The sequence below is a fragment of the Alnus glutinosa genome, chromosome 13 (genome assembly GCF_958979055.1).
Source record: "Alnus glutinosa chromosome 13, dhAlnGlut1.1, whole genome shotgun sequence".
In the NCBI taxonomy this organism is placed as follows: domain Eukaryota; kingdom Viridiplantae; phylum Streptophyta; class Magnoliopsida; order Fagales; family Betulaceae; genus Alnus; species Alnus glutinosa.
The window spans coordinates 18,701,546-18,729,183 of NC_084898.1; the positions used below are offsets into that span (position 1 = coordinate 18,701,546).

Here is a 27,638-nt window from a genome sequence, read left to right on the forward strand (position 1 = left end):
AACCTTGAGTTTCAAGCCTTTTTTGTGTTAGGATATTAATCTCATAGCTTTGACTTGTAAGGATCTATTTTCATTGTGTACGCATGTGCTGCTTCCACTCTCTCGTGATATTTGAAGTTGGCAGGGTTTTTTTATATATAAGTAAAGTAGGCAGGACTTACCTGCGCTACATAGGTGTTCTAGGAAAAAGGTGGATTTCTAATGGTTCAGATCATAGAACTTCTGGCTGATTCTTATATTTATCATTCTTAACTTGATTCCTTCTGCATGAGGAACCTACAGTGGGATAGAGACTTGAAAACTGTAATAATTACCCATGTTGGACAGGTTTGCTAACTGCCTCAGCTGATTATGTACATATTCCCTTAAAATGAAACATCTTGAAAGTAGATATTTATCTCATTGTTTCTTCCTAGACAGTCCTGAGTGCTCAACTGGACCCTCACTGTTGTTTATTATCAACTTCCTTTCCTCTATCCATCTTCCATTAACTACTTGTCCCAGTGATGTTCTTTAAAGAAGAAATTTTGTATTCCTGCTCAGGCCTAAGTTTGGGCATTTTTTGCTGGCTAGATGATATTCTTTGATGGAAATTATTCATAACTTCTTTCCTTTCTTTTTTTCATATTGCTTGTAGGAAAGAAAATTGTGAAGCTTGAAGTTTCTAGTGGGGAGAAGAATATGGCTGGTCTAAAATCAGCCAAACGCAGCATTTCATCCTCTGTTTTGGAGTTTCAACTTGATGAGATGCGGAAAGAACTGTCTTCGATCCATGGGGGAATATTCCCTCATTCTGTCTTGTCTACTCAACAAATCAGCACGATAAGTGCCCAGAAGCCAAATTCAGTGGAACAGGCAAGTTTTATCCATCATCAGTCCAATTAGTTTTGAGTAGCAATCCTTCAATTAGTTTGTTTCAAAAATGTCTTGGTTTCTCCAACTTGTAGCTTTTGCATCTAATAAAGTTGTCCTGAAGTAAGGAAAGCCACAAGAACATATTCATTTGCTTCTCCTCAACTATAGAAACTGCTGGGGAGGGGGAGAGGGAGAGGTTGGAAGGGGCATTGTGAAAACGGTGCCAAATGTAAACCTTATCAGAAAAAACTAAGTAAATGCTATTTTCACAGTTTTTTTTGTTCAGAAATCTTTCATACATTGATGATGTTCCCCCTTGATTGTGAAATTAAGTACAAATGTGATGACAGTGATGTGACAGAATGGTAGAAATCAAGTTTTAAAAATGGCATTATTCTTATGAATAGGAAGCTGTAGCAATTTTGAATTCTAGACCCTAGCAACTCAGCTGTTCATTCCTTGGTTGCTATTGGTTGTGATTCTTAAACAGCCCAGGTGGTAGCCTATCAACCTGAAACTTTAGTGTCATAACGTATCCAATTTTTCTTGCAGTTGGAGAAAATCATTGGAAAATTGAAGACGGAGAGATATGGGAGTAGAATTCTTGAACAAGTTGAGAAGTACTCCAACTCCGTGCAGACTGACAAGTTAAATGAAGAACAAGGAAGTCAAAATAGAGCTACCAAACGGCAGAAAAGCAAAAAGGCTCTCGTTCTTATTGAAAGCAGTGATGATGAGGCGTGAGTGGATTAGTAAATTAAAGGCGATTTTGTGATGAATATTTAGTTGAGACAGTTGGGGGGATCTTGACTGCTCTTAAACTTGATTTTCCTTGTTCTTCCTTTTCTTCATTCTTCTGGACCTGAAATGAATGAATCAGTAGCCACATTTTCACACCATTTCTTTAGAGATAAAAAGGTATTGGTAGTATAGCTAAACTATTAAGAAAATAAAAGGAAAAATTTTATCTAATGAGTAGCATTCCTGATTATCTACCAACGAGAAATCAAATAAAAGTGAACAATTCAGAGAAAAGCGACATTCAAATAAAGAAAAGTTTGAATCAATTTAAATTCCCAAAATGGTGCCGAAATTCTTCAGTCTCAAATCACAATCCCATTGCTCAGAAACCCTTTAAATCCGAACTAAAAAGAAAAAAGAAAAAAGAAAAACAGAAGAAGAAGATGAAGCTAGAAAATCAGATTGTTTATTTGAAGCCAACAATCCAAGAAATGTTTTAAGAACAATTTGAACATCAAACTCAAATTCCTCCCAAAACGGTGGGGGGTGTCCTTTGCAAATGAGGTTTCACCCTCCCAGTCGTATGCGCGTATGAGGAGGAAGCCAGTTACGTCCTCCAAGAAATACACGAGGGAGTTTGAGGTAATCACATTTGACGACAAATTTTGGCCCACAAAGCTGTCCAAGTGGCAGGGGCGGAGCCAGCTTTTATGTTTTGGAGGAACCAAAATGAAAAAAAAAATAATTTGGGAGGGTCAAAACTATAAATTTAACATTCAATTTTTATCACATCTAACATGTGTGATCAAGAAAAATAACACCATTAGTTTATATTGTTAGTTTAAAAGACAAATCGCTCTTTATGAATTTAAAAATCCTTATGGTTGACCTAATTTACAAATTACTCCTTGTAATCAAATTTTATTAAAAATGTTGACAGATTCCGTTAGGCGTCACGTCAATGCCAATAAGATGGCGATATGTGTCATTCTTAATAAAAAAATATAAATATATAAACTTAAAAAACTATTTTAAAAAAAATGAAAAAAGGAAAGGGGTGGCCTGCGAGCCACCCCCAGCCCAAGGAGGAGGCCAGGCGCCACCCCAGAGGTGGCTAGGGGTGGCGCACGGCCACCCCTTTCCTTTTTTTAATTTTTTTTTTTAAAAAACAATATATATATAATTTTTTAAGTTTCACATATTTATATTTTTTTTTCAATTATTACACAAGGGCATTGGGGGTAATTATTAGGTCTGATGACCCGAATACCCTACCTGCTGACCATTAGACCCAGATATTGTCACAAAGTGTCATGTTGGATGCCATCTTTCAACACATCAACATTGGCCCCCGCGATCAAGGGCAAACCTAATTTTTTTCACCCTTTAGATGGAATATGAGTTTCTAGCAAATCATTTAGTAATTGAGAAAGAAATTGCTAAAAATTTCATTACGGAGATGTTAATGGAGAAAATTTATTCTAAGAAAGACCGTCATCAAGCATAATTCAAAGAATATGCCAAGTTCTTTTTTGGAATTTTTTTGGGTACATGTCTATAGCAAAATAGGAAGAAAAAAAAAATTGTATTCAAATGGGAAGTTCTTTTTTTTTAACAGAATAATTATCACCACTTTCATTACTCATAATAACAAAAAGTGATCCTATCAAAGCAGAGGATCTAGGGCCACAAAGAATCCCTAAAAACAATATCACGAACACTCCTTAGAGTCTCTTCCAACCAACATAAATCTACATTATTACTAGAGGCCTTCTTAGCTAAAACATGGGCTGTAGCATTACATTCGCGAGGGGTATAGGCAAAGCTCACCAACTGGAAACAACCCTTCTCAAGATGGATATTTTCTAAAAAAATGGCCAACTCGTGAAACATAAGGAGGAGCAGAATTTATTTCTTTGACCACTTGGGCTGCATCACCTTCAAAAACTACATCTAAGAAGCCCACTTCTTTGCTGAATTGCATTGCTAATAAAGCCGCAATAACCTTAGCTGTCTTGGGATCTACCTTCACTTGCTTTGTCACACTCCTAGCCCCCAAGCATACACCATTGCAGTCTCTGACGATCACTCCAATCCCAAGCCATCCTTTTTGCAAGCTCAATGTGGCATCCCAATTTATTTTGAAAACACCACTAGGAGGTGGAGTCCATGAAGAAGGGCGAAAGAGAGATTATGTACCCCTTGGTGAGAGTTCTATACATTCATTCCCATTGCATCTTTTGAATTCAATCAGTGAGGTTGCCCCTTCTTTGTACACAGTATCAGGGTGGACAAAAGTTCCCTCAAACACCAACGTGTTCCTCCGAAGCCATATCCGCCGGGTTAATACTGCCAAAAGATCGAGGTCCTCCTTGCTCATTTTTCCCATACAATGCTCAACTAAAGATCTAAACGTAGCACCTTCACAATAGCATTTTTGAAACACGAACAGATGACTTCCCCAAACATCCCTAGCAGCAAGGCAGGATTATAGGGCATGAGAAGTAGTCTCCTCTTCTAAAGTGCAACATGGGCAATTCTTATCTTCTACTACCTTTCTTTTAAAAAGGTTGGCCTTGGTTGGCAATAAATCGTTACAAGCCTTCCACATAAAAAGCTTTACCGAGTTTGGGACTTCCAAAGATCAAATAGCTTTCCATACCTCCCGTCCCTTGTGCCAGTGAGAACATTGGCCTCCTTCTTGATCTTGTAGCTCCTTTCCCAAGTGATACGCACTTCTAACGGTGAAAACGCCATTATCTGTGCCCCTCCATATAAGTCGGTCTCGTGCTAACATCGGACTAAGAGGAATATTAATAATAACCATAGCCTCTTCCTCCCCAAAGACTGCCCTTATTAGATCAACTTTCCAACCCTTCGTCTCTGTGTCTATCAGTCCAGCTACAAGAGCATTTTCATCTAGCATTCTTGGAGGGGATTGAACGGTAAAGGTGGTTGGCCTAGGTATCCATTGCTCCCCCCACACCTTAATAGCTTTTTCATCTCCCACTCTCCACGCCAACCCTTTGCTCGGTAATGATCGAGCATTAAAAATACTCTGCCATGCAAAGGAGGGCCTAGCTTATAGACCCCAATGATGCATGCAAGAAAGAGGCCTTTGGAAAGTATTTTGCTTTAAGTATTTGTGCCGCCAGAGAGGAAGGCTCCTGCAAGATTCGTCATCCTTGCTTGGCGAGCATGGCTTTGTTGAAAAGCACCAAGTCTCTAATTCTTTTTAAATATGATTGTATAAATATGTAACTTTTGTATACAATTATAAATTATGACAGACTTGTCTGCTCTTATTTTATATAAACGCACGTACACGCACACATATATGAACTATATATATATATATATATATATATATATATATATATATATATATATATATATTTGTCGCTTTGGACGCCCCCCCCCAAAAAAAAAAAAAAGAAAGAAATAAAAAATATTGGTTCCACCCTTGCCCACGATCCCAACGGCAAGTGATTGTTTGCAACAGTCACAGGGCTTAGGAAGTGCAACAATAGGAAAGATTCCAATTAGTGTGTGCCATGGTTGGCAACTATGACAAATTGGCTATAAAAGGTCGTGGAAACAAGGTAAAAAGAGGACTTTCGTCTCCTTCTTTTGAACCATACACTCTACATTCTTAACTATCTTTTTAGGTCATACTAACTTAAGCATCAGAGCTATTCTTCGTCAGCCTGCTCCGGCAATTTCTTGGACTTATATTTTTCCTTTTTGTAGGTACCTTCCTCATATTGCTACCTCGCTCGACAATCAACCGTTCTAACAATGGAGATCTTTAAAAGAGTTTAATTTAAGGTTACGTTGGTTTTTCCAATATCTATGGCAAGTATTTATTTAAAAAAATTAAATAAATAAAGGCGCTCTTGAATTATCCGCCGATTTTAAAATAGCTTTCTGAATTTTCAAATGTGCTAATGTGACTCATTAAAATATAAAGTGTGTCCAAAAAAAATGCTACTTTTTTATTAAATTCCTATAATACACTTATTCTCTTATAAACTAAAAAAAACAAAAAATTAAAACAAAAATAAATTAATTAATTAAAAAAACTATTAATATAAAACTGAAAAGTTAAAGAAATTAAAAGCTTAAAAAAAATAATAACTTTTTAATTTAAAAGAAGAAGAAGAAGAAGAAACTAAGGGGTTACCACGCGCCACCTTGACCACCTATGGGGTGGCCCGAAGACCACCACAAAGAAAGCCGGAGATGGTGCCCGCCACTGCCCGCTTATGGGGATGGCCACGGCCACCCCAAAGCCACCACGAGGGTTGGCTCGAAGGCCTCCACCCCCCCTTTCCTTCAAGTGGCTCACAGGCCACCCCAGCCACCCCTTGGTTTTTTTTTCTTCTTTTTTTAATTAAAAAATTTTAATTTTGAAGTTTTTAATTTCTTTAACTTTTTAGTTTTATATATTTATATTTTTTTATCGACAATGACATGTGTCGTCATGTTATTAGTGTTAATGTTGACACTAACAAAATTCGTAAAGTAATTTGATAGAATTCGAATACAATGACTAAATTGTTATTTTTTGCCTACGTTGAAAACCTTTGAATTAGTTTTTACTAGTACAAAACCCGCATTATGCGCGGGATTCTTCATTGTCATTTAATTTCAAAATTTAAATTTAATTTCTATTGTAATTTTCATTATAAGTTAAAAAAAGGCGTGCAAAATAATATATAATATGATTCACTTGAAATACATGGACCGGTTCAGTTTTACTTAAATGACCCGTTTTCTACTTAAATGATCGGTTCAATGTTTAAAAAATATGAATTCACACCACGTGTCATAATTCTATGTTAACTCTAAGTTTGAACTCAGCTTATATATATATATATATATATGATGTTTTACTAAAAAATTAGCCAAGTGTATGTCATAATTATAATTTTTTTTAAAAAGTCTCAACACTTAATGCGGCTATAATGACATTTTATATTATAATGCAAAAAAAGTCCTTATTTTAGCCTTACGAAGTTTCACACCCATGATATTTTTATTAAAGCGTAATAAATTTATTAAAATCATGACAAAGCCGATTCAGCCTTTAAAATTCATCAGGTTTTTTACTTAAAAGAATAGTTCAGTGTTTAAAATTATGGGTTCACGCCACGTATCATAATTCTATACCAATTCTAAATTGGAACTCGGCTTTATATATATGATTACACTGAGCGATTTGTAATTTAAGTCAACCACATAGATATATTTTTCATTTTTTTTAAAAGGTTTTAAGAGAATAGAAGTATTATATAAATATATTAAAAAAATGGTCTTTTTGGCACACTTTAATAATTTGATGAATCACTTTAACAAAAGGGAAGTACATGTTTATTGCGCATGTATTCAATCACATAAAACATAAAATCAGAACAAGTAACGAGTATATATATATTTGGATCTTCTTTTTTTTTTAACATAAAATTCATTTTTTATAACGTGTAACATGTGTGATCAAAAGGCTGAAAAGATATAAATATGGTAAAAAGAGGATTTTTTAAATTAGGAAAAATAACCCCATTAGTTTGTATTGTTGGTTTAAATGATAAATCGTTCATTGTTGATTTGTTGTATTAAAATGAATTCAGAAATCCTTATGATTGACTTAATTTACAAATTGCTTATTGGAGTCAAATTTCATTAAAAATGTTGACTGATTCAGTTAGGCGCCACGGCAATACCAATAAAATAGCGATACATGTCACTTTAAATAAAAAATATAAATATATGAACTTAGAAAAATTATTTTAAAAAAATGAAAAAAGGAAAGGGGTGGTCTGCGAGCCACCCCCAGCCCAAGGAGGAGGCCGGGCACCACCCCAGAGGTGGCCGGGGGTGGCGCACGGCCACCCCTTTCCTTTTTTCAAATTTTCTTTTTTTAAAAAAAAATATATATAATTTTTTAAGTTTCACATATTTATATTTTTTTTTTATTAAGAATGACATTTGTCGTTATTTTATTGTCGTTGATGTGGTACATAACGCAATTTGTCAATTTTTAATAGAATTTAACTTTAGAGAGCTATTTATAAATTAAGCCAATTACAAAAATCTCAAAATTCATTCTAATATCTTAAGGAGAACAATTTATCATTTAGGCCAGTCACGTAAAGTAATAATCCAATTTTTCTAAATTTTATGTAAGGTTGGCAGAAATTTTAAATATGTAGAAAATATTAGAATTAAACGGAGATTATTAGTTTGAATCATTCACCTCTCTTGTGTGAACATATCAAAAAATAAATAAATAAATAAATAAAATAAAATAAACGGTCGGCTGAGCATAAAGAAAAAAAAATGAGACCTTTTGGCCTCGGGCATCCAACATCATGAGTTAAGTAAAAAAGGTGTTCTGTCAACGGCCCAACCCAACTTTTATCATTTATTGTCTCTCTCTCTCTCTCTCCCCACTATTCCATTGATAATTGATTGCGAAAGTCCAACCATAACTTTTTGGTGTGATAGTGTCCCCTCGTGATTTAATTATAAATCCATTTTTGTATTTTTTTTTGTGATCTGCAAAAGGGAGACTGGAGAGCCTGTCTAGCTGTGGGTGGGTGAGTCATGAGTGAGTGGGTCAAACATCCTTTCGAGTTTTTGTTATTTTTAAAATAATTTCTTACAAGCATAATTTTTCATGGTTATGCTGCGTCAAAGCATCATTGTTCTAGGAAAGTTGTAATAAATGAGCCTCCAAAGTTGTGCGGTGCTCACGAGAGAGAATTAGCATTCTCTCCGGTTGTAGTACAACCGGAGAAGATTCAATTGGTTGCAAGTAAGGATATTTTGGTAATTTTATATCTTGTGTATAACTAAATGGCTCCTCTCCGGTTGAACCCAACTGGAGAAGATCCAGGTCCACAAGAGATGGTATAATCGGATACAAATTTTGATAAAACTCACACTTAATAATTGGCTAGCAAATGAAGAGTGTCGAAGAGCTTACACGCACTTGGTTAATATTAGATTTAACTCATGGGAGACATAAGAATCGTAACATACCACTACGCTTTTGCAACAGACGTTCACGGTTGCCTATTTTATCAACATTGACAAATGGTTATCCTTTATATTTTGGCAGCTCCACTCATCTATTACTATTTTAATCTGGCCAATAGGCAGGACCGGCTCGATAAATTTTGAGGCCTAAAGTGAGAAGTTTAAGTTATGCCTTTTTAATTAAATTAAATTTATTTTAATATTTATATTATGCTTTTTTATTTATTTAATATGTCAATTAAAGCATTTTTTTTTCTATTTGTAAAATGTATTTTAAAACTTTTTTTTTATATATAACTTATTAGATATAGAATGACTTATCAATTGCTTCATAGGCATGAAATAATAATAAGATTTAAATAAAAAAAATTTAAAAAAATTAGAAATAATTTATATAAAGATTGATTTGTAATAGAATATAATGCGAGAAAAAAATTGTTGAACATTGAAGACTAGGGCTATGCAGAACCCGCAAGACACGATCCGACCCAATGAAACGGCACCGACCCGTCCCGCAAAAACGTTTAACCCGCACATTATAACCGGTTTTCGTTCCTAAATTTCGCAAACCGTGCGGTGCGCTGCGATTTGCGGGTTGGGATGTTAAAAAATGTTGGAGACCCGACTCGACCCGCACCGCATGAAAAAGAAAAAAAAAAAAGAAAAGAATAAAAATACCCTTAACCAGTTAACCCTAGCGTTTCCTAAACCCATCTTCATTTTTTCCTTTCTTTTCTTCTAGCGCCGCACTCCCCCTCTTCTATTCATTTTTCATTTTTTCTTTCGGTGGTACTCCTTCCTCTGAATCTTCACGAACCTCTCAAGATCTCCGAGTCCATGGCGAGCATTGCGAACGTTGCGGGGTGGTCAAGGTTGCTGGAGGTCCACAAGTTCGCGAAGTGGTCAAGGTTTGAGTCAAACCGTCTCCTGCTTCCCTCAGATCCACTGCATTTCGCTTGAAAACACTCAAAATAGTTGCTTTTATTATTCTCTCTCCCTCAAATCTACTCAATTTCAGTTCTCGTCAATCTTTGCTTTTTTCTTGTTGCTCTCATATTCAATCTCATTCTTGGTTTTAGTTGCTAATGGCATATCTAATATTAAATTTAACTAATGTAGAACACAAGAATCATAACACAATCGTTAGAAGGAACACTCCCCGATGGCATAATCTGCATTTGGTCTTTTGTTAAAGAATTACTGACGATTCTCACAAACGACATGGAACTGTAAGACAGTTGATTGCGTGCACATTGAGTTTCTACTGACAGCGCCAAATTATTATAACAGTTGGTCATTTCGGTTATTGAAGCCTCTTCTTACCCTTTTCTTTAAAAAAAAAAAAAATTGGAAAAATACAAAAAAGAAATGGGGAAGGGGGTTTAAATAGCTAGTAGAACCCAAAATATGGGAGTAAAAAGATCATTCTCTAGCCGTTAGAATTAAAATAGCTATTTAAAAAAGTATCAATTTTTACTTTAGAGTCATGATATCACAGTCGATCGAGAGGCATATCCGATCAGTCAAGACTCATGATACTGTTACGTCAATCCAATAAAATAGAGGTGAAATTAAGAGTATAGTATTTAACATTATTCTAAAATAAGGTCTATTCAAATATATATATATATATAGAGAAATGATCCCTACACTCATTTCTCACAACAGCTCCACAACAAGCTGATGTGGCTTGTAATATTTTATTATTTTTTTTGTTTTCTTTTCTTTTCTTTTTGTAAAAAAATAATAAAATATTACCAGCCACATCAGCTTATTGTGAGACTGTTGTGAGAAATGAGTGTAGGGATCATTTCTCATAGGGGTGAAAAGGCGGTGGCGGTTGGCGGTTATTGGCCAAAACCGCCAACCGTAACCGCCTAGGGCGGTTACTGAAAATCACAAACCGCCTCCGGCAACCGCCTAGGCGGTTGCCGGTTATGAAAAAACCGCCGGTTGGCGGTTAAAAACCGGCAACAAGCAACCGGCAACCGTTTTTTTTTTTTTTTTTACATTTGGCCGTGCGGAAATCGACCCCTCCACCGCCGACGTCATCCTCTGCCTCTTCGTGGACCGAGCCACCACCACCACTTCAGACTCCGATGAGTCCTCATCCAACAACAATGACCACTCCAGATCTACCCAACCACCACGACCGCTCCAGATCTACCCAACCATGACCACCACTCCAGATCTACCCAACCACCACGACCGCTCCAGATCTACCCAACCACGACCACCACTCCAGATCTACCTTCACTCTCACGTGCTCCACCGCTAATCGTCCCTCCAGTGCAACTAACCGTCCTCCAACTCCTCTATTGTTCCGATCTCTCCAATTCCATCAATAGAGCTTCCACCGCCCTCGATCTCCTCCCCATCACCCTGGAGCTTCTCTTCGAAGATTGCGTTAAACGACTGGAGAGGGAGACGAGAGAGAATAGAGATGAGAACCATGAGAGAGTTGAGAGAATGGAGATGAGAATCATGAGAGAGTTGAGAGGTGAGGGCACTGAGGGGCTGGCGGCGTGGAGAGGGAGACGAGAGAATGTGATGAGTCTAGGTTTTTTTTTTGTGTTTTTAATGTCTAGGTTAAAATTCCAAAACGATGTGTTTTGGTTTTGGTGTTTTTATATCTAAAAAATAATATATATATACTAGGTTAAAATTTCAAAATGATGTGTTTTTGATTTTGGTGTTTTTATATCTAAAAAATAATAATAAATATATATATATATATAATAATAATAATATTATAAAGGCGGTTAGCGGTTATAACCGCTAACCGCATTTCTAAAAACCGCTAACCGCCTTTATAGGGCGGTTTCCGGTTAGCGGTTACCGGTTTTTAGGCGGTTTTAACGGTTATACGGTTAGCGGTTATGGACGGTTAGCGGTTAGCGGGCGGTTATTGCGGACGGTTATTTTCACCCCTAATTTCTCATATATATATATATATATATATATATATATATAAAGAAACAAGTGAGTGTGTCACCGTGAAAGAATGCAAATAAGTTACTCCACTATATGATTTGAAGTAGGAAGTCTTAGAAAACACATCACCAAATGATAGGGAAAAAAAAAAAAGGCAGAGTTGTTTTTGTTTTGAACGGATCTTGTCATGGGCATCTTTTTCCAAATCATTGCTATGAGTCACGCCTAAATCATCACAAGCTTCTCAAAAATCAAATCATCATGACAAGAAAAATATTAATGTTTTGTACAAGTAAATGTTGGTAAATATTATTTTAAACCGCTAAAGCGGTTGTTTTTTTGCCCTCTTATTACTCAAATGGTAATGACGAATTTGGCTACGATGCGGTAAAAAAAAACTACAATATTTTTTAACGGTTTATATTTAATTTTATTAACTCTTTCATTATAAAAAATGGGATACAAAAGAAATCATTTTGGTTGCTAAAGCAACGCATAATGGAGGCATGCTGCAGCCCGCACGCAGAGGAAATGATCTTCTTCATTTCAAATGAAATAGAGAAGAACCAGTTGATATTAAAAGAGGGACAAAATTATCTCAAAATTAATATTGAGACAATTTTACCTCTCATGTTTGCCTAACTGACTACTCTTCATTTCTAATAAAATGTAGACAACCGGTTTCGGCACGCGGGAGGATAGATTTGGGCCGATAAGGGTCATTTATGATAGAATAACAAGCACTTTTGTATAATCAAAAGAGTTGTGAAGTAGGAATTGACATGGAGTAGTATTATATATTGCAGTTTTATTTCATAATTATTTTATAATACTGACTTGATAATTTTAATTAGAATAATATTGATAATTAAATGTTAGTAAGTGGGACATGTGTACTTTTTTTTCTTTTTTCCAACTAATCATATAACTTAGATCTACATTACTCAAAAGAGTGGTGCCCTATGTTCAAATTGAGGAGGCTTGGCAGTGGTATCCATGCTTTGTTGTTGCCTTGTACAGTTGTACTTTACTTTTGGGCCTGACGCTGCCACTTCTCCACCAATAGAGAATTGAATTCTATATTCTTATTCTTTTTCTTTTTCTTTTAATTTTTCATAAAATAATAATAATAATAACGAACCCACTACATACGTTTTGAACTTTTTAAAAGCTAGGCTGGGTCCAAATTAGAACATAGAAGAAGCCTGAAACAGTACCCCCAAATGGCGAACGCCAACAAATGCAGAAAGCAGATGGATGACAATCACCATCCGTCTCAGACTCAGTCTCTGCTTCCAGGACTCCCCGACCACATCGCCGAGCTCTGCCTTTCCCTTATCCACCCCTCTTCTCTCTACTCCGTCTGCCGCTCATGGCGTCGCCTTATCTACTCTCCTTCCTTCCCCCCTTTCCTCTCTTTATACGTTCTTTTATCTTCTTCTTCTTCTTCTTCTTCTTCTTCAACGTCCTCCCAGTCCCACCTCCACTTCTGTACCTTCGATCCCATCTCATCCACTTGGCATCCCCTCCCTCCGCCACCGCCTGATCCACCGCTCCGTGTCCTCCTCCATCACCCATCTTTCATATCCCGCAGCCTTCCCATTCAATCGGTTTCCGTCTCCGGCAACCTCGTCCTCCTCGCCGCCACCGCCCACAACTTCACCCCCGCACTCTCTCGCCCTCTAATTTTTAACCCGCTCTACAAAACCTGGGCCTTCGGCCCGCCACTCGCCAGGCCGCGCCGCTGGTGCGCAGCCGGCGCGGCGCGCGGCGAGGTGTACGTGGCAAGCGGGATGGGATCCCAGTTCTCCATCGCTACGGCTCGGTCGGTGGAGAAGTGGAAGTTGGGAAACCAGCGCAACTGGGAAAGGAAGAGCGGGCTTAAAGATGGGCGGTTTAGCAGAGAAGCGATTGACGCGGTGGGGTGGAGAGGGAAGCTTTGTATGGTGAATGTAAAAGGCGATGCTGCGAAAGAAGGGCTGGTTTACGATGTGGAGAAGGACGCGTGGGAGGAGATGCCGGAAGGCATGATAGGCGGGTGGAGAGGGCCGGTAGCGGCCATGGATGAGGAAGTTATGTACGCGCTGCACGAGCGCAGGGGCGCTCTGAGAAAGTACGACCCGGAGAGGGATGCGTGGGAGGAGATCATGGAGTCGGAAAGGCTGAGAGGCGCGCTGCAGATGGCTGCCGGTGGTGGCAGAGTGTGTGTTATTTGCGGTGTTGGTAATCAGATTGTGGTGGTGGATGTGGTGGCGCCGCTAGGAAGATTGTGGGTCGTAGATTTGCCGACGGGATTTGAAGCGGTGGCAGTTCATATCTTGCCCAGGATGAGCCGGCTGGAGTTTGGATTTCCATCCGTGGAATGATTTTTCTTTTTTATTATTATTATTATTTTTTTGTTTTTATTTTTCTTTCTTGTGAAATTGTATGAACGAGGTGCATTTGACGTTTTATGTGCATTTGACTTTTTATTAACATTTATATTTTATCTAAATTTTCTGAATCACGGAAACTTGAAAGTGAAAATTTGTCCGTTTTATTCACAAAAAAATAAATAAAATATTTGTCCGTTTATGGCAAAGAATATCTTAGCAAGATATGGGTTTTTTTTTTTTTTTTTTTTTTTTTGGGAACGATTTAGCATGTGCTAAACAATGATACTAAAAAGCCCTAAGACATACAAGATGAAAAATGAGGGACAGACCCCTCACACTCTAAGGCCTCGTTTGGTTTGTAGAATGTCTATTCCATTAGGAAAAGGAATAACTATTCCTGGGAATAGATGAAGGTGGAATGGAATAACTATTCCTATTCTTTTGTTTGGTTGTAACAGTGGAATAAAACATTGCATATGTATTCTTTTGTTTGGTATAGTGCAATACATTGGTGAATGGAATCATATTATAATCAAATTTCCTAAAACACCCTTATAATAAAAATATAATTTATATTCTTAAGGACATTTTTTTTCTTTATTTTAGAAACATAAACAATCATACTATGACCTTTTTTTTTTTTTTTTTTTTTTAATTTCATAGAGTTCATGGCTTTTTTTTTTTTTTTTTTTTCATATACAATTACGCTACAAAATGATTTGTAAGGAAAAAAGAAAAGCACACACACACACACACACATTTAATCATCATATCACCATCATAAAAAAATAAAAAGAAAAAAAATAGATCATCTGCAAAGCCCTTTTTATTTTATTCTTTTTTATTTGTTTTCTAGCAACAAACATTCATTCTTTGCTTATAAAGTAAAATGATTTATAAGAAAAAAAAAAAAAAAAAAAAAAAAAAAAAAAAAAAAACATAATCATCATAAAAAAATAAATCATCTGCAAAGCCCTTTTTATTTTATTATTTTTTATTTGTTTTTCAGCAACAAACATTCGTTCTTTGCTTACAAAGTTTTTCTCAAACCTCCGCCAGGCAATTGGAGTCCTCCCGATATTAAGAGGTACTCGTTTTGCTACGTCTAAGTGCATTCTGTAGGCTAAATCATAGGAGAAAAAAAAAAAAAAAAAAAAAAAAAAAAAGACTAACCCACAACAAATTAAGTTGGGTTGAGAAACAGAGAGAGGGGGATGAGAATATAATTGCAGAGATGGAGAAAGATACTGATGGTGCATTTGAGTAATTAATTTTTGAAATCAGAATTAAATTCTTATTCTGTTTGCGAATTTTGAGATTTGACTTTTTAGAAAAAAAAAAAAAAAAAAAATTGAATAAAATATGATTTGTTTATAAAAAGTTGAATAAAATATGATTTGTTTTTGAAAAAGTTGAATAAAATATGATTTATTTTTGAAAAAAGTAGAATCAGAATTATATTTTATTTTCAAAATTTCGTATCCAAATACACCATGAGTTGAGAAACAGAGAGAGAGAGGGATAAGAGACTTGGATGTTGAGAGGGTTGGGGTTTTTGGGCAAAAGACGAATTTTATTTATTCACACAGGAAAGGAATAGGTATTCCACTCCTTTTTGAGTGGAATACATATTCCTCTTCGTAAGGGAATAGTTATTCCATGGGAATAACTATTCCCTTAAATAATATACAACCAAACAAAGGAATAGCTATTCAGTAGGAATAGTTATTCCTTTCCATGGGTCTAATCCGCAAACCAAACGAGGCCTTAGGCGCCTAAGCAGATTCTCAAATCTCACTAGAATTACAAATAAGCCCCTTTACAATAAAAATTCCAATAAAATTTGAGCCACACATAGATAAATTGTACATAGAAACATGAGAATACACAACATAAAGGCAGAAAACCTTAAAAAGTCGCCGGCAGTAGAGTAGGGAAGTAGCTTCACCGGAGTGACGGCGCGTGTAGGACACGCGTCGCATCTGGACGCACCCAACAGTAGATTCGTCACCGTGGACTCCAGGCGCCGCCAAGCACGGCCTGAAAATGCGGAGCGTGGCCTACACGCGCAGTCAGAGAGCAAAGGCACCTTGGCGCGTGAGGGCCACGCGCCGAGCTCCGAAGACCGACACGACCGAAGCTTCCAGCATCAAGGGCGGAAAACGGCAGGGAACACGGCTTGGTGGCGCGTGTCCACCAAAAGTCGACGGACGTGCGTAGATCTGGCTTCAAAAAACCGAGGAAAAACCATGAAAGTCCGGCCAGAACACACCGTCGACGACACTAAAGTCGGCCTCACCCCACCTTAGACTTCTTAAGAAGAGTCGTCCTGCCAAAACGGAAAGAAAAATAAGAAAAAACAACAACAAAACAACACATCCACCATAGCCCAAAGAGCTAGGGGAAGAAACCACCACCGATACAACCGGGGGGAACAAAACTCTACAGTCCTAAAGACTGAGAGGACAAAAAAACACAGCCGGGAGGAGGGAGGGGAGGCCTCCCTCCCCGGCTAACCAATCTCTGTAAGGGGGAGGCTTTTCGGCTTTTTCTCTCGGGAGGGAAGACGGGGAAGAAAAAACAACGTTAAATGCTTAGATGTGAGTAGGTAAGATATGGGTTATTTAGGGGCCTAGGGCGGTAAGGAAGCAAAACTGTCGTGAATATTTTTGAGATCGGTTTGGATTAGCTTTGCTCGGAATCGATTTGTTTATTAAATAAATATAGATAGAACAAAAAAATTTAGGCAAGTATTAGTTCATATAAATTTATTATATATTTTTTTTATTGTAATGAACACATGTCGATTTTTTATTAGGTATGACGTGTCAAATTAACGAAATGTATTAATTTGATGGATGGAAAACAGGTTCAGAGAGTAATTCATAATTATAGTTTATTACAAGGACCCTCTATGAACTTTTTGTATCATAAAGAGTGATTTGCAATTTAGGCAAACACCATGGACCAGTGGTGCAATTATCTTTTTTTTTTTTTTTAAAAGAAAAAGTTACACAATCGCGACATTTATTTTATATATATATATAGAATAACTAAATAAATTGAATAGCTCATGAACAAACTTGAGTTTGTTAAAAAAATAAATTGAACATAACTTGATTAAATTATCCGGTTCGGTGATAAGCTCAAGCTCGGCTCGTATTCGAAAAAAAATTAAACGAACCAAGCTTGAATATTCAATACTCGGCTCGGCTCGGTTCGATTACAACCCTTAGTGTTAGTTATACACACACACTCACATTTAATATGAGACTCATGCATATAAGATGAGATGTGTTATTTGTACATACTTTTTTGTACATATTTTGTACACACTCACATTTTGTACGGGGCCATATATATAGAAGAGACATGTTATATGGACATATCTTATATATGAGGTGGGTCTCACACCAAAAATGTACAAAGCATATGCAAATATTATTTGTCAACTAGCAATATACAGCTGGCGGTTGAGCTGTCCCTCCATTAAGAAGTCCCGAAAGCTAGAATTTGGATTATACAATGCACCAGAAAGGTTGAGAAAGCACCCTTTTTTTTTTTCTTTTTTTTTTTCTTAAATCATTTTTGTAAGCATTGAGAAAGATGATCTTAGCAGGATGAAAGAATGTTTGTAACGCTATGATGATGATGTCCATCAGCCAATCAGATTCCGATGCCGGTTGGTCAACCGGCCGTAGATTCATCGAGTATTTAACATAATCCAATAATGGCCATTCGCGAATCACATTGTAATTCAAAATCGTACGGATGAGAAAAATAGGATCTTTGCCGACTACGGAAGATGAAATGGGAATGCTTTCAGAGAATCGTTTCTCACAATGGTTCATTTGGCGAGATCGTTGCGTTATTGAGGAGAAAGCAGCAAAAGGGTGTCGGTGCAAACTGCAAAGCCACGTAAACTTTGGAACAATAAAAAAATGTCTTTTAACATTATTTAAATGTGTAATGACCGCATTAAAATTAATTGGGTCGTAATTCAACGCAATACCAAATAAATTATTTGGTTTCAAAAACTATCACAAATAGTACTTGAATATATCCAATAAACATAGATGGTATTTCTATTTATGTTTCGTCTAATTATTTAAAGGCGTGTTACGTTAACTCTTATCAGAATGTGACATCTGTTTCATACACCACATTATATAGCCTATTTGGTAGGGTCTAAGCCGAGTCACTGACATACATTTTTATTTTAGGAGAAAATATTTTTACACAATAAGATTGTACAACACATACACAACATAAGACATATGGGGTGCATAAGACCTGTATGAGTAAGATCCACTGCATAGATTTCACCCTATATATCTTGTGTTGTATATGTGTTGTGCAATTTTATTGAGCACCAATCACAACTTTTATTTTAGTCCACGTTTGGTGCCATACGTACAAGCAAAATTACTGTGTCAAATTTTTTTCCTAATAGAATTACCCTTCCCCTTTTTTCCACAAATTTCTCAAACACATTCTAACTCTTGGTTTCCTCCCAAAACTATGAAAGACTTGGTCCCCCAGTTCTTCAACGTCTGTAAATTTTTTTTACCTAATTACTGAAATGACAAAAAAAAAAAAAAAAAACCACATAGGGCAATGGGTGGTCAAACTTGCCCTTTGATGAATTTCTAAAAGTAAGTACCCAAGGCATAGGGAGAAATTTTACTATAGGTATAGAGAATTGTTAGAGCGAGGGGCGGAGCCAAGTTTTAGATTTTATGGGGGCCAAATTGAAAAAAAAAAAATTGAGGGGGCTAACTTTTTTTTTTTTTTTTTTTTTGAAAAAGCTTGGGGCTTGGGGGCCATAGACCCCTCAAGCCTTCACCTAGCTACACCCCTATTAGGAGGTGAGGGGGGCATTTGACACCCCCTCAACCCCCTACCCTTTTTCCCTGTCCTCCATAGGGGTGAGCAAATTTCCGCCTACCAACCACTTATCGAACCGAATTGAACCGTCATTTGCCGTCTACCGACTAATTTCAGTTCGATAGTCAGTATAAAATTTTGTTCCGAGAGCCGGTTCGGTAACCGAATCGAACTGAACCGTCTTTTAAGCGGTAACCGAACCAAACCAAACAGCTTTTTAATCGGTAACCGAATCGCTTTTTATTTCGACTGATTAAACGAATCGACATAAAATGAAACAAAATCATTTTTGTAAGAATGAAATGTTTGATATTTTTTCTTTTTTTTTTTTTTTTTTTTTTTTCCCCCTTTAAAAAAAATCAAAACGACGTCGTTTCATTATCCATGTTAACTGATTTAACCGACCGCCTATTAACCGTTTAACCGACTTAACCGAAATAAATTCACCGACTGCATTTCGATAAAAGTCGGTTAACCGACCGAATTAACCGACTTAACCGCCTACTGAACCAATGTCCACCCCTGATCCTCCACTTCCGTTCGAATCTGGTACATTTTTCCCAAAGAATCAAACTTTTGGCCAATTCTACTTGTCTGCACACCGAGAAGCAAATGGATTTGCAGTCATCGAAGCCCATTTCCCACACATCTACTCAAACTCAAATTTAAATGTAACACTCCAACTTATTAACAAATAGCCAGTGTAAAATATATTGATTTTCCACGTGACGCTACTTCATGATATAATATCATAAACCTCACAAAAGAAAACAATCAATAATAAATTTTGATTCTCTTTTGACACCACAAACTTATCTCAGATTAAATACGCTAAAAGTTCTAGATAAACATCAACTTTATAAAACATCAACAACTTTTTACAACTTTTTACAACTTTAATATACATAATTAAGAATTGTTTATCAAAATGTGCCACATGCGACACATCAAAATATAACAAACTGACTAATAAAAGTCAATCTTTCAAAATACTGAGTTTTCATGTTAACACATTACACACATGAAAACCATTTTAGAATATCATTCATATTTGTTATAAAAATAACACGATTCAACAAATTATATATCTCATGCTTTTGTAAAATAGTGCAAACCTGCAAGGTCAGTAAATTCATACTTAACACAATGGCTTATATTCTGGTATCGACTCCTCTAAACAAACTTTGTACTATATATGCATTTCATATTGTTTATAGTAGTTAGACTCTCACCATTTATTTTAAAACCCTAAATCTTATTCAAACTCTTATTCAACTTCCTGCTAGAAGCTCGATCGACCAAAGATAAAACAAGGCATCTCTCGAGAAACCTTAAAGTTCCAATGATCATCTCGGTCGACCTAGGCACCCAAACAATACCAATAGCCATGCAAACTATCCCGAACCTCGATCCTTTAGTCATATCTTATGTTAACATTTCCTTAGTTATTGTGTATATCACATATACAACAAAACTAACAAGTTTAAAACATCAAAAGCGTTTTATTCTTAAAACCTAAAACAAAACTAGGATTTTATAAAACATCAATTTTAAGTTGTTTTCAAATTTTAAAAATACACGGGCAACATAATGATGTGTTTACGCTTGTAAACCAATCACATGCAGAACTACTTTTACGTGACTTTCTAAAGTTAACATCAAAACTATATTATTACAAAACTACATAAAATAACAATATTTCTTTATATGTTTGTCAACTTGGGAAACATTTCTACATTGTAAGCTTGTTAAACTATTTACAATGCTATACGAGCATTATAACAATAATGTAGTGTAGCCACATATAAAATTATATGAGCATTACTACGCCAATATAGAAAATCTAATTATTGCACATTTTAAACTCATGCATTTCACCTTCACTTTTAAACATATTATTTAACTATGCAACATCAATTTTTACATTATGACATCATAACAAAACTCTACCTAAAAAAGGCCATACCTTTAACTTACATAGAATGTTCCAAGGCCACAACATACTTTTCAACATTGTTTTAAGCACAAATTAGAAGAATCTAATACCAAAGTTCAAACCTTTCTATAAAAAATTCAACATTTCTTCCAAATACACAATGCAAATTTTAAAACAAATTCCAAAACACAAGGATCTACAAGTACATATCCACTTCACTCTAGTACGCTATCTTAACTAATCGTAGTGGATACCGGTTAATTCCCCTTCAGTCCCTCCCCATCGTCCGAGACTTACGGGCCCTGTGATTGCACTAGCGTGCAGCCACATGGATCGACGGAACTAGCCATGCTACCCTTTTCATTTTTTCAATTCTTTTAGTATATTTATATATTTTTTTTAAATGACAAGTGCCGTTATCTTATTGACGCTGATGTGGTCTAACAAAATTTGACTTTAGTGAGCAATTTGTAAATTAGACAAATCACAAAAATCTTAGAATTCATTTTAGTATCACAAAAAATAATTTATCATTTAGGCCAACTACAAGTACCAAAGACACCGTTTTTCTTATATTTTATTTTATTATCACATCAAGAGTGGGCAGTTCAAAGTTCATGTAACACTCCTCCCAAAGAAAAAAAATAAATAAATAAATAAATACTTACAAAAGCACTCAAAGTGGTGCACGTGGCAAAAATGGGTAGGAAAGGCAAAGCCAAAGGCAAATAGGCGATGGCCTACGCAGCTGGCTGGCGCAGAGATAGATCGTGGAAGACGACTAGACAAGGACAGTGGGTCCCACCGCAATACACGCAAAGCATTCCATGTCTTCCGTCTTTCCGTCTTCCTTCCTTCCAGTCAGCTGATTAGTCATACCGGAGTCCCAGAGATAGAGAGAGAGCTCAGAGAAGAGGATGACGAGGGGAAAGCAGAAAATCGAAGCGCAGAGACGAAATGCGGAGAAGAACCAGAAGCCAAAGGGGTCTCAGATTGAGGCCAGAGCTGTTGCCCTTAAAGTCAGCTGCCCAATCTGTAAGGTATCCTCTCAATTTGTTATTTTTTTTTTCTTGTGCATTTTCAAAACCACTTCCAATTCCCTTTCTGTTTCTAACTTCTCTTTGGAGGTATTCTCTTTCAATAATTTAATTTAGTGTTCATCGAGTAGGCAGATCTGGCTTAACATCGATTATTCTGCTATGTTTGTTATATTGTCGAGATTTTCATGATGAATTTGGTAGATTTGATTGAGATGCGGTTGTCTTCCAAAGTAAAATAGGTCGTTTATTATTTTCATTAGGATCCTAAAGAGATGTAGTCTTTTCGAAAGGGAAAGTAAAGTAATCAACTTGGCAGCAGCTATGACCTTGCTTGTGAACTTGATTAAGAAAATGACCTCTGACTTAACAACAATGTCGAACAAAGTCCAGTAGATCTTTTTGATTTACAGAAAATATGGTTTACAACACAAGTAGATTAACTGAGGCCTGCACTAATCCAGCAAGTAATTTCCATTATAAGGGAAAATAGACAATTGTGGGTATCTTTTGTTGACATGCAAATTTTGTGTAATAGACATAAGTTTGTGTTATTATTGTTTTCTGCCACATATAGAGATTGAAATTGGCTTTTATTTAGGGAAAGATTTTTATTATGGCATTAATAATTTCATGCATCTTTCTTGTTCATCATAGCATTCTCATTTTGGCTAGCCGTGTAGCAAAAATGGGCAAAAAAAAAAATAGCTTAATCCGGCTAGCCATTTTAACTAAAAATGCTGAATACGGAGTAATACATTGAAATCAGAACAAACCAGTAGACCAAGGAAGCTTACAGAATTCAGGGAATCAAAACTCAGAATAAGCTCTTTTGACCAATTGGCATGTTTCGTAGCCAGAAGAGGATATCTTAGAAATCATTATGTTCTATGAATGGACTTCTAGCCACAAAAGGAAACACTCGTAATCTGCCAAAGTAAGCCTTACCCATGGAATCTAAGAGCCTGTGAGGTAAAGAGAGACCTTCCTTATGTTCTCTGTTTTCACGTCTCTTTCCCATCAATTTTCTTCAAGGGGCGCCTTACGCTTTCAATAAGACTAGATTTACATATAATATATATATATATATATATATATATATATATATATATATATATATATATATATATATATATATATTCTTCAAGGAAGCTAGCTCAAGACCCCTCAGTTCAAGATTTCCAGAAGTTCAAACTTGGCAAGAAAATTACATCTAGTGCATGCAAACAAGTTAAACAACTTTGAATTTGTAGTCCTTGCTTTCTGTGATTTTTATTTTTATTTTTATTTTTATTTTTTTTTATTTTTTTTTCTATTTATGGTTTAAGGGGTCCGATGCATCAAGTATGGCCTCTAAAATGTGTGATAATTGGCTTGTTCAGTGGCATTAGTTAACTGGTTGGCTGTCTAAAAGTAGTGATGAATACGTTAGCATTCCGGTGTCAATAGTGTCACTAAAATCGTTGTTGGAATTGCAGGTGGTGCTGCTTGATCAGAGAAGTATGACTTCTCTGTTTTAGCTGAACTAGGTTTATTGATCAAAAAAAAAAAAAAAAAGAAAGGAAGAAAGGGGAGAGACATGCATCTTTTTGTTTAATCAATTAAAATAGAAGAAATTGAACCTTTTCTTTTCATTTTTCATTTTTCCTTTTCCTTTTCCTTTTGGTTCAATGGTTAAAAAGTTTAAAAGATGTTAAGGATATGGTATTGCCATTTGTTATTGTTAAATCATCATTTATCTCTAAAACTTAACTTGATAAGAAAATGTGAATTTAATCATTTAATTAACATTCTAATGCTTAACATCACGTGTGGGCTCAAATTCTCCCTCCACAAGTAAGGTCCAACACATAAAATATTTAACTGAAATAGAAGGTAAACTGTAAGAGTGGAGTTTGAATTTAGTGCCTATGTCTAAAAATCACAGTGAATGTCTCTTACCCTCACAAGGCAAATTAGTATTTATAAGATCAATTATACCATTCTACAATAGGGATACCTCATAGGAACAACTATAATTGGATTGCCTTGTTGGGACACCTCATACATCTAGAATAGGGACACATGTTCCTTTCCTTTCCTACAGATATAAGGCCCTAGGAGTTCTTTTCTGTTAAGCTGTCATCTCATTACCTTATCATTAGTTATGATGCCAAAATAATTCAATGGCTTTTTTTGGATAGATCTTTGCAATATTAACTCTATTAACAGAAATCATCTTTTGCAGCATGGTTTGCCTATTGTCAAGTGCTTAAAATTTTGGAGCACACTAAGAGTCATGTATATTCTTGGGTGACGGGCAAAAGAAAGTATGTGTCATGTTGTGTTACACATCTATTGTCGTGTAGTTGCAAGATTTTCTACATGTCTTAGATTTAGATGATTCAAAGTTTAACATAGCAAGTGCTAAGTGTACAGCCAGACCGGAGTTTACCTACATATGTTTTCATGAAAATGACATCAGAATATAATTAAGCGTAACCATGTGCTTGTTCTCCCTCATACTTGTGGTTGTACCATTATGTTAACATATTTTTACAAACTTTTACAAGTGATTTGCACATGTACTTGGAATTCTTGTTTGTATTATTATGGTGAGCTACACTTTTGCCATGAATCGTATTTTCAGGTTCAACTAGCAAATCAGAACCAACTTGGTGATCACTATTCCTCCAAACATCCAAAGGAAGAGCCTCCAACTGACTCAAGTTGATTTTATCTCTTGTCGAAAAAAAGAAAAAAAAAAAAGTGCAAAATTGAGAAGAGAAAAAAAAGAGAAGAGATGCTCTTCGAGTATGCTTCTAGAACTTGTGTGTTATATGAACCAAAAGCATTTAATTTCTTTTTCTTTATCTCTTTATGGTTGGATAATGTCTGAAACATAATTATTGCACATATGCGGTTTACAGACTAAAGCTCGTTGAATCTGGTTAGCTCCTCGTCTGTTTTAATGAACAACTGTATTTTTTTTTAGTTGTAAAATGATGTTGTATTTTGGAGATTATGTTGTATCTACACCCTGGAATATTTGTAGCATTGCCCCCACTTGCGTTGTGAATGCTGTTTCATTTGTGGATCTCATTTCTTTCCTGAATCTTGCAATAACAATGGAAGTATTATTGGTACTATCCTTGTCTTCGATGTTTTCAGCTGAGGTGGTTGTCCCCAAGAACAGCTCAGTTTGATGATCGATTGCATGCTGTGGAGGAAGTTTCTTAGCAGTTCAAAGAGCATCAATCTTCCTCCAAAAGGTCCGCAACGTCAACTGGATTCTCTTATTCCTAATCAACGCTTTTTTCTTTGCAATGCTGCAAAAAAAGTCTATTCACCTTTCTTAAGCTCATGCTCTACTTGCATGGCTAAAAGGATTCTCCTTCCTTGACTCGGTTTTGTCTTGTCACTCAAGGCATGGACAAAACAGGGGGATCGATCCTAAGCCCACCCACCCAAGAATGGCAGCAGTCGATCTTTTCCTAAATGTAGAATTCCTGTTCGAGGACAACGTCAAAGTCATCCAAAGGTATTGCCTTGAAGTTAACCTTTCGTTTCTACTCCCCAACCTTGAATGAAACACCCAAAATTGGAAATTTGGAGCCAGGATTTTGGTTAAAAAAAAATTAATTAAAAAAATTAAAGAATATAACTAACAAAATAAATAAACAATTTCACAAAGTTTAATTATCATTTCAGATATACCTTTCAAATCGGGGAAGTGCCTATGAATCTTGTCGACCAAGATAACAGGAGTATTGGACTTCTTAATGGGTTTGTTTGTTAAGGTACAAAACATTACAGAATAATGCAAGTCACTATTCACATTTTTTTTTTTTTTAAATTTTTTATTTTTACATTTTTCAATAACAATCAATATCAAAACATTATCATTTTTTTCACTTTTTATATCACATCAATAATTTTTTATTATTATTCAAATAAAAAAATTCACTACAATACAAAACTTTTTCATTTTTTTATACAAATTCTTTTTATTTTATATCACATCATCACATTTTACTAATTCTAAAACTAGTAACCCACTACTCTGTTCTGTTCTGTTATTTGTCAAACAAACCCAATGTGACGGAAGTCTATTTGGTTGGAGGGGTTACTTGATTGGACAGTAGTTGTCACAAATGACAATGACAATGTCCCGAATGAATAAACTAATAAATATGCAATATTGTTTTTTAAGAAATGTTAGAGTTCTTTTTAGCATCCTTCGGGGTTTCTTCCGGATGATGTGGCACATGGCTTTTATTTATTTTGGTTTAAAAAATTGCATTTCACGCAAGCTGTGCAGCAGATAATCTTTTGAGATAATTTTTTTTTAATTAAATTTTTTTTTTTTTTTACGGTCAGTTCACCGCGGTTTCAAAAAAAATTACTTAATCACTCTCTCTCTCTTTAGCTTAAAAAAGTAATACCAACAAAAAATTACCAGAAAAATGTGGTGTTTGACGGTGGAGAACGGAAAAGGGGAGAGAAAATAGGATATGAATCAAATTTGGGTTTTGATTTTCGGGTTGGAGGAAGAATAAGAGAGAGAGGAGGGAGTCAGATATGATATTTTCTGTGTGAGAGAGAGTGAGCTGTATTTTCATGGAGGAATCAAGAGAGAGAGAGATTCAATAATTTTTTTTAATAAAAAAAATTATTTTAAAAGGTGACATGCTGCACAACCTGCGCGAAATGCAATTTTTTAACCCAAAAAAAAAAAAAAAAAGGCCACGTCAACCGGAAGGACCTTGCTGGAAGGAGCTTTACCATTTATTTTTTTTATTTACCTTTATCTTGATGGGCTTTTATCATCTTTTAAACACATTGTCCAATCCCTTTTTGAGTGTTGCAAATTATTCTCTAGAGTACATGTCAAGTATGTTATGTTTCAAGCTGATTATCCAATGTGATAAATTAAACTGCTGAAAAATCATTCGGATAAAAATGAATAGTCCAAATTAATTTCTCCTCGTTAAAAGCAACAAATGAGTTATTTGGTCTCAAGCATGCAACACAAAGTAATAATTCCGAATTCAATTGATCAAAACGTTTGTTAAGTTTTTGGAGTTGCATATAAATTTGTATAATATGCACAGTAATTATGTGAATTTTTCATGCTTTGAGTTTTTCGTCGTGATTGTGGTTGGCATGGATCATTTATATTGAAATCAACAATATTATTTTTGGCACAAAATACATAAACTTCTTCAAACAAAGAGTTCCATTCATTATATCTCATAGGTTGTAAATGTTGTTTTGAAAGTTCAACCAACTTCATTGCATTCACAATATCTTGGTTTTTTTGTTGTAATGCTGGAAATAATTCATATGTAATCCCCAAATCACTTTTCATCAAATGTAAATTGAAAAGTCTGGAACAAATTGATTATTGTATTTGTTTATGCTCTATTTAGAATATAGATCATCTTCCATAATATCTTCAATCACATCAATGACAAAAGAAAACATGTAAATAAGACTAAGTACACAATAATGAAAATTCAAATGCGTATCTCTAGGTCTCGTTAGATTCAAGTCATAATCATTAGAAATGTCATTATTTCATAGTGCTTTCACAACTTCAACAATTCATTTTTCACTAAGTATGTCACGACATTTGCATGAGACTCCAACAACATTGAAAAACAATGATCCAAACTAAAAAAATGTTACAATTTGATATGACTATTAACAACTAATGTTAGTTGAAGTTGATGTGCAAAGCAATTTGGACAACAATTCATAAAATAAAACACCAATCTCCAGACCAAAACACAAATAAATAACTAAATACAACCTACATGCTTATCATACTCAACAATTCATAAAATGTTC

General features: G+C 35.5%; 2 protein-coding genes across 2 annotated transcripts in view; both read left to right on the plus strand.

Annotated features, from left to right (window-relative positions):
* Positions 1-1,754, plus strand: part of LOC133854363 (ATP-dependent DNA helicase Q-like 2) — a 74,034-nt gene extending 72,280 nt beyond the window's left edge. The window contains exons 19-20 of the mRNA XM_062290535.1: positions 638-855; positions 1,408-1,754. Coding sequence (XP_062146519.1) covers positions 638-855; positions 1,408-1,599 — 410 coding nt within the window. The 3' untranslated portion in view covers positions 1,600-1,754. The remainder of the gene's footprint in view (positions 1-637; positions 856-1,407) is intronic.
* A 10,996-nt stretch (positions 1,755-12,750) lies between these two features.
* Positions 12,751-14,046, plus strand: LOC133855078 (F-box/kelch-repeat protein SKIP25). The gene has a single exon (XM_062291379.1). The coding sequence runs from the start codon at positions 12,795-12,797 to the stop codon at positions 13,935-13,937; it is 1,143 nt and encodes a 380-aa protein (XP_062147363.1). The 5' UTR covers positions 12,751-12,794; the 3' UTR covers positions 13,938-14,046.
* The last annotated feature ends 13,592 nt before the right edge of the window (positions 14,047-27,638 follow it).

Coding starts and splice junctions, on each gene's coding strand:
- LOC133855078 (XM_062291379.1), top strand. CDS start 12,795: ATGGCGAACGCCAACAAATGCAGAAAGCAGATGGATGACAATCACCAT.